Here is an 8373-nt window from a genome sequence, read left to right as displayed (position 1 = left end):
AGGGACCCTACATGCCATGTCTTTTCGCCCCTGTAATCTTAGTGATATATTCAGGCCAGTTTCTTTTTCTTCCAGCGCTGCCAAAATGAATGAAAACGCAGACTCGATGCATGGACTTGAGGAATTAAACTAATTTATATCAGGCCCCTGGCTTTGGAATGAGTAACAGTAATTTGCCTGTTGGTTTGTTAAGTTTGACCTCTCGGTGTTTTTATAATTAGCTTTGTCTGCTATTGGATCAAAGTCATGTATTTAAGTATTGAAAACCTCGGAGGGCTAGTACATTGAAGTATTCTAAATAACTATAGACAATGGACGCGGGATTATAGCGAAATTTCTAAATCTCAATGCAGGCAGGCCACACTTCACAACAGCTAGTGAGGTTGCAACCATGGATTTTATATGATATCTCTGAATTTTTGACTTTTTGACTTTCTCCTGCCCTCTGTCAGCGTGTTCGTGCTGATTTTATTAGTTGAGAAATACTCTGAATCTTCCTATTCCCCGAGTGTACGTATGGAGTTCCTGAGTATCGAAATTTTCTCTCGGGGCAGTGTACATCATCATGGAGAAACAGGCCGATGTGGGACTAATTGATGTGTGGGATAGTCTCAAAGGGAAGCAGAAGGCCTATGTGCTGGATCAGATAGTTGATATCCAATGGTGTTTAGCAGGTGTGAGATTCGCTAAGTTCGGGTCACTGTACTATGGGGATGATATTCCAGACAATGCTTACTCGAATTTCTTTCTGTACTTTGACTCAGCTGGAAACAAACGGCGGAGCAAAAGGTTCTGTATTGGAACATTAACTACTGCTCTTTCTTTGACTTTGGGTGAGGTGAACTGGATATTGAACGGGGTCTATATATATTGATTACTTTCTTACGTGGTCTGTCGTCTGAATGTTCTGATTTGCGTATAATATCCTGGGTCAGCGGTTACAGAGCTGGTGACGGTGATTGCAAAAAGAAAGATTGCCACCGCAAAAGCAGGTATCCAGTATTTCTTGATGCTGGATGGACTTTTCTATGGATTCTGGCAATACCAGCGTAGTCTTTTGAAGAATGTTTCCGCGTTGCAAAATGATCTTAAGGTAGTGCTACATGTTCTGCCGGAAACTGAGCTATACATGCATCGGTTTTATGGCATGGTGATTTCCATTCGCAGAATATCTTTGTTAGAACCAGGCCAGATCCTTGGGATAATCGACTGCCAGTTATCCAGTGTGTATCTGTTTTTTATGCAGATTGGGCACCCTGCGTATCTCGATTATAACGGACCGGTTCCTGAAAAGTTGGGAAAGATTCCCCTACTACTAATTTATCGCATGGATGCAGATAAACAGTGGAAGGTAAAGGTGCTCCACAGAGCACAAACTCTGCATAATCTTTATCTAGTTCAGTGGCTCCAAGCTAATGAAACCGTCTTCCAGTCTTTACACAGCCCGAATATCCTGCGGTATTAAGTTAGTGTGGTTCCCGGCTTGGTTTTGATGGATTATGAGCTGCTTCTGAACAGTCTGTTGAGGGATGTCCGGAAGAATTGGGCAGATATTGTTGGTTTAGGGAGTGATGACAGCTCTTCTCATATACCATGTCCATTACAATCTTCAATGGAAGGGGTTCAGTAGCGAGAAGAAGAAGGTGACCTGTGGGCCCAAGGTGTTGCGCTCATGGATATATTAATAAGCGACACTGGTTTCTTCAAGCATTGGGATGGCACTGTTGATGAGATAAACTATGAGAGATCCAGGAAGGAACTCGGTAGGGGCGTGGTGAGGTTCTTGGAACGTCAAGCCAGAAATGATGATGAATGAAGGGAGTGGCTTAATGCACTTAAATTCGTGGATTGATCTACATCATGGAGTCTGAACGAATATCTGATATTACCTTCTTTCACTGCTGAATAATGAAAGTTGTAGTCCTCAGCATGATTATAACGATACTAGGCTTTCGATAATCGACGGATAACGGAAAGCAACTCCTATCAATCACAGAGAAGGGGCCTCTGCTACTCGCAGTAATCAGATAATATTTCATATAATAATGCTCCTTGCGTGATTACTTAAGCTGGCGAGAAAGTGGTATTGGTATATTAAAAATGGAATGATTGTCTATTACTTACAGGACAGCCCAGTAGATGGCTATCTATCTATGAAGAGTCCTTCAGGTGCTTATACGTTCAGCTAGATCAAGTAATCTAAGCCCCTCACCTGTACGGTCAATGCTCCTTTTACCTAGCCACCATCTCACAGTTGCTGAAAGGTCCCTGCTGGACTCCTAGTCGACTGTATCTACCTGTCAAATTAAACCAAGCACTTGTGAACGCTGGGATCCTGTCATAATTTGCTAAATGGGGGCGGGGGTTCGTGTGGTGTGTTGCCTGTTTTTTAAACTGCTTCTAAGGTGGGCAAGTGTTTGAGGAGAGATGCTACCAGATGTAAGATTATAACTTCTAAAAAGTTGTCTATCGGATGCTGAAGAGCTTCTGTGCTCGTCAGTCCTCCTTGATGAAGAGGTACCCAGGTAGATGGTTAAGTCAAGTGTAATCACTGATATTTAGTTCTACTGATGAAGCGAATGCTTCTATAGATTAGTTAACGCATTAATGGCTGTCTAGTCAACATCTGTCGATGCGAAGCCATGACATACTGTGCTGAAAGCAGTCAATTTTAGAGATTGTTGTTGAAGTTTACTCTGCCAATAATTCATTCAATCTATTCTTGTGAGGTGTAGCCAGTGTGAGGGGGCAAGAAACGGAAGAGTCCTGACTTGCCCTGGAATATCTCCGTATCACGACTGAAGCTACGTGGAGCCTCGGATACTGTGCCGTGGGATAACTGACTTCAAGAGTTCTTGCGATGGCAATGTGACTACCCGGGAAATATATTTCACTGCTTCTATAAGAAGACACAATGTTATGAAATTTTATACCATACATGGCGTAGCTGACTGGCCTGTTCAACTAGGACCACAGTCATCTGGAGTGCCCAAGTATGGATTATAGTGGGCCATCACCCCAATGTAACCAATCAAACGACATACTTAAACCCATTCAAAACAGCCCTCTGCTCGTCCTGATCGAGTCTCTGCATCGCCAATCCATCGTTAGAATCGACGGTTTCGGCCAACTCCGCGAACCTTCTATTCGCCCTGTTCAACAAAACTCTCAGAACCAAGATACATCCCATTCCTAACCACTCAAACGCCAGAATGCAGCCCCAGCTCACCCGATACGTCGGCTCATACTGATCCAGCCAGAAGAAATTCGCAAACAAACTTGCAATATTTGCACAGGTATTCGCCATCCCGATCGCTGCGGCCCTCTTTGCAGGAGGTTGAACAATGGTCGAAGAAAACCAGGCGTAGGTAGTAGCATATACGCCGTACGTACCACAGCAGATCAAGAAAGTAAAGGTGTAATGCGCCCACTTCAGGGATTCTGGTACCGCAATGAGCAGAATAGTTGCGATAATTGCGGCGCTCAGTGATATACCAGCGGGGACCGAACGAATCTGCCATCTGTCCGCGCACCAGCCCCATCCCACGGCCCAAAAGAACCCAACTACATAGGGCGGAGAAGTCAGAAGAAGGACGTTGGTGTTGTTAGTGAAACCAATCCTTTTGATGAGGGTAGGAAAGAAATGCGAGAATGATATGGTAGCTGTGGTTGCCATTTGCATGCACGCAAAGATCCACGTTCTCACATCCTTTGCCGCCCAGACCACGGCCTGTGAGAGCGGTACTTTCTGTTCTTCTGGTGCAGATTCTGATCCTGCATCCGTTGCGAGGCGGGCCTGTGCGACGACACGCTCTGCTTCAGTAAGCCACTTTGTTGTAGCTGGAAAGTCGGGGAGCAAGGCCATGGCGATGAGTGCAACGGCAATGGTAGCGAGGCCCTCGATGATGAAGAGCCAGCGCCAGGAGGCAAGACGGGTGGCGTGGCTCATTCCGGTCAAAATCCCGGCAGATATTAAACCGGCAAAAGCGTTCGATAGTAGAATTCCTGGAACAAGGAGGGCAGTTCGAACGCCAAGTTCTTTTTTTGTGTACCAACAGCTGAGGAAATATATTGCACCCGGGAAAAAGGGCGCTTCGACAAATCCCAGAAATAAGCGCACAGCCATGATGCTGCCAACGTTGTCGGTTGCTGCTGTGCAGCCGTTGATAAGGGCCCAGACTATCATGCACTTTGGCTGATCTCTATTTAGTGGGTTTGCCGACTCTGCATTTACGAGGAGAGGCTGGGATACATACCAGGTAGACTGAAGGTCGAAGCTTGGTCATGAGCATAGTTGAAGGTCGACCGAGAAAATGGAGATCACGGTCTGATACTCGGCCCCCTTTAGGTGAGTGTCCTCCTGTAGCCCGTAGACACGAGCCTGGGTAATGGAGTTTCGATCCAGGTAGTTGAACAGATATATGAGCAGCACCAACGGCAAGATGCGACGGTCAATCTTCCTTCGCAGTCCAACCTCTGTTTTTCGAGCAAATTCTGTCGTACGCCCGGTAGGTGGCCATCACGTCCGATATACCGTTGGCAGCGACATCTTCGATCCAGGCATTCTTGTTCTTGTCGTCGTTATCCATTTCGCCCTTACTGGCGCCGTGGACACTCCACTGAACTTGCAGGAGAGAAGGAAGAAAAAAAAGTTGTCCATTCCTACGCAAACTGAGTAGACCGAAGATAGTTGAAACACAAATGGTGGCGGGCGATATCACGAGTAAACCGCGACTAAAAAGGTCCCGACTTCGCGGGCCGCCTGCGGATTCTTATAGGAGGTATGTCCTTGAACAAAATTGCGGGAGGGGCACAATATGGAAGTAGGACAGATCAGTCAGGACAATTCATACGGAGCATTCCCGACAAACATCAGAATCGACAAGACTTGCTCCAGACAGAGTGAATTTTGATAGGGTTCCGCCTAGGAACATGTCCGTCCCCAAACTTTTACCGTCATCATACAATTGGCAAATCGGCTCTACTTGGAAGTCTGCGCGCTGTGCTTAACAGTTGGAACATATTTTGTTCTATCTTTAACCTGACCGTGTATCGAACAGTAACTGTGGATTGTCAACAAGCATTTGGCACCACTCGGTCTTGGACAACCATTCCCGCAGCGCAAGCAGCTCCACCTCCACACTTCCTACAGATGTCGTCCCAGCTCCCGTCATGACGTGTGGCCAATCACTACCCCAAAGAAGACGGTCGGGTGCTTTCATTGCCAGTGCCTGGACGATCCCCTTCATTTGGTGGAAGTCATCCGGGTTGCGACGATACAGAGCACCAATCTTGACGTACAGCTTCCCGGACCCCAGCATGTCCAAAAAGTCGCCAAATTCAGCGCAGTCTATATCTGTCGGCTGAGTGCAACCATTATGGTCTGCAATGAGGATCACATTGTTCGGTGTTTCGTAGTCCAGTATGAATGGCTTCAAGGACGCCCAGGTACGCAACGGAAGCTGGGCCGAAATGGTCCACCCTAGCTCGCGTATTCCATAGGAGGCAGACAGATCTCTGATCTGCTCTAGCACATGCGCCCCTGGCTTACTGCCTTCCCCGTAGATTCCATGAATGCGAACACACCTCACACCGGCCTCATGTAAACGGCGGAACTCCTCCGTTGTCATCTGTAGGAAATTTTGGTCGTAGCAGATAGTCCCGCGGATTATAATTGATGGGTAACGATTTTGACATTCTGTGAGATGAGCTATAAGCCCTGTGTGGCCATCTTCTATGGATGCCTGTACCAGCATCAGTCTGTCGGTATATCTGTGCTGCACCATCGACTCGAGCAATGCCGGCGGAGGGGTGTAGGCGCGGTTGGCTTTGAACGGGAAGCGGAGTGGGTCAAGGACATGGAGATGACTGTCCCAGGCTGCACAGGGAAGAATCGATGTCATGTTCCTGAAGGAAATATCGCGTATAACTAATACTCATAGCAAATTGTAAAATGACTATCGCTGTTAAGCAATGTCCATATGCTCTTAAATATAAATCGTTGACCAGAAAATACCCGGTCTTTCGCGGAACGGTATACTAACGTGCTAATACCTGGCAGATGGGACTTGTGTTTCAGAAACTTTTCAAGGCATGACTAGCGTCTCAGCATTCAATACACTGTCCAGTCTCCGGACAAGTCCCGGTCCGAATCCTACTGAAGCTGCAAGAGAGCGCAGATATTGTGAGACCTTAGCTGTGAGCTTATGACAGGGTTGATGAGTTATTAATCATCTGTTATCATAGTACTAGCCCCGTATACACCTGTGACAAGTTCAGAAATTAGTATATTGGTATATTGATGGAGATCAATACTGATGATTCTCCTGGCCGTAAGCACACTGGATCTCTATCTTCAGTGAGTTTGGTAAGTTTATTAATGTGAATATTTTCAGAAATATACTCTTTATGCTTGATCTTGATATCGCTTCGCAGAGATCCTGGATACTATCAAGTACTGCTTTAATGATAGCTATCTACTAATTGTAAAATTGAAAGGATATATATGGCTTCCAAGTCATCTTATACAGTGTCAGACATTCTGCTGCAGTGTGGAGTGGGTGTAAATAATGGTTGTATAATCTTATCTCTTCTCTGATCACTCACAGGTGGGGTAAATCTGATAATATACTGCGGTTGGATGTATCGCAAAGCACTCTGTAAATGGGTTTTATTCAATAAATAACTGCATGAGCTGCTTGAGTGCCAATCGCACATTTTGACTAGATCTAGAATAAGGCGTTTATAACTTAAAATTACTATTATTCAGGAGTTTACATGTGCTGATGGTAATGATTAGAAAGTTAAGTCTGTTAAGTTTATAGATTATCAGCTTCAAAGTTACGGAATTGAAGAATCGAAAACACTTATATTTCAAAAATAGCTCACATTAATTATGCTTGAAAATGAAGTATTTAGCTGTATATTGATTAACCAGTTAGTTACTAGCTATAAACAACCTGTCTACGTCTTCTGAGAGATATATGGTTTACAGCTAGTTTACATAATTATATTTAACATATTCATAACTAGATAAGTACTAGATATTTCAAAGTAGTACAGGACAAGGTATCTTCCTGAAAATAACCAAAATAGTACTAAGTATAGTAATTGAAGCTTGTAAGTCATAATTTTATTAATATACAAATATCTGCGCCCACTCCGCTAATTGCTTTGTTGATTTCTCATTTACTTTGTCATGTAGTCTATCTATATTTTCTCCCGAAAATGGGTTATCGTTCCGTTTCTTTGCTAAATTGCGAATGTGGCGCTAAACTAGATTCAATCAAATGTTCGTCTCATGATCATATATAGGTGGCGGAACAAAACACGCTTGACTATTTAGGCGCTCGCAAATTGGCTTCGATAACATTATAGAGTATATAATATCTTAAGAGTTTTAGGCTCGCACAATGGCTTGCCAAGCTCAAGAAGACTTCTTCAACGGGCTTGTATATCCCATCCACAAGTGATTGCAAACCTTCGTCTTCGCTGAAGTAAACAGTACTTGCATGCAGGAGATAGTCAATGCCTGCAGGGCAGAGAACTGACTCCAGTGCCGAGCGCCAAAGTACATAACCGCAGACACTTCAAAGAATGTGGAAAAAGCAGCGAAGTAGAAGCCGGAAGAGTATAGCTTGCGGAGGCCGGTGTCACTTCGAACCCAGGTACGTTGCAATATCCAAATTACGTATGATGCGATGACTAACGGGGCATCTAGGGTTGCTAAAAATGTATTAGCAAAGGAATAACAACACTAGAGTTCTAGTATAGAAAGTTGCACTCACCCCAACACAGACAAATATTGGCCATGGCAATGGTCCTATTCAGCTCAATGACCCGAGTGGCGGGTAAACTCGCGGCCGTTGGTAGAAATGCTTGAACCAGGACTATTGCTCCTAGATGATGAGCAAGAAGAAGAGGCTTGAGCTGCTCGTCAAAAATGAGCTCGAAGATGTGGAAGGCAGATGTAAATGAGGCGGAAAGGAATGCCATATCTCCAAGGGTGATGCTGGAGTTTCGGAAGTAGGAATCGGTCCATCGACTATTAAAGAGAGCCAACATCACCGCCGGCTTTATTATTAAAACCAAGGAAATCGTTCTCGCTAAAACTCCAATATGACGAAGACAGAACATCCGCTGCCCTGAGGGTTGTAGAGAAGAGTAGTGTTTACCGTACATATAGACCAGAAGGAAACGTCTGAAAACGAAACGATTTAAGAAGACATAAAAGATGAAAAGAAGAGAGAGAAGGATCCCACTATAGCTGCTCAGTGTAGTTGCAGTAACACAGAATGGGAACCAGATATTGTTTTCTAGTTCATCATCAGAGAGTACACTACTGCACCCGGCACTGTTGAGCCTTTCCATGAT

General features: G+C 44.7%; 2 protein-coding genes across 2 annotated transcripts; both read right to left on the bottom strand.

Annotated features, from left to right (window-relative positions):
• Positions 1-3031: 3031 nt before the first annotated feature.
• Positions 3032-5903, bottom strand: BDQ94DRAFT_160117 (major facilitator superfamily domain-containing protein; the record flags this gene model as incomplete). Its single annotated transcript, XM_026769170.1, has 4 exons — positions 3032-4195; positions 4307-4494; positions 4535-4624; positions 5042-5903. 4 exons carry the CDS (start codon positions 5901-5903, stop codon positions 3032-3034), a joined length of 2304 nt encoding a protein of 767 aa, XP_026625080.1.
• Positions 5904-7426: 1523 nt separating this feature from the next.
• On the bottom strand, positions 7427-8064 carry BDQ94DRAFT_171318 (uncharacterized protein; the record flags this gene model as incomplete). Its single annotated transcript, XM_026771725.1, has 2 exons — positions 7427-7725; positions 7788-8064. The coding sequence occupies 2 exons, from the start codon at positions 8062-8064 to the stop codon at positions 7427-7429; spliced, it is 576 nt and encodes a 191-aa protein (XP_026625079.1).
• Positions 8065-8373: the final 309 nt, after the last annotated feature.

This window comes from Aspergillus welwitschiae (genome assembly GCF_003344945.1).
Source record: "Aspergillus welwitschiae strain CBS 139.54b unplaced genomic scaffold BDQ94scaffold_20, whole genome shotgun sequence".
Taxonomy (NCBI): Eukaryota; Fungi; Ascomycota; class Eurotiomycetes; order Eurotiales; family Aspergillaceae; genus Aspergillus; species Aspergillus welwitschiae.
Note: the sequence above shows the minus strand (reverse complement) of the source record. Positions and strands in the feature narration are given on the sequence as shown.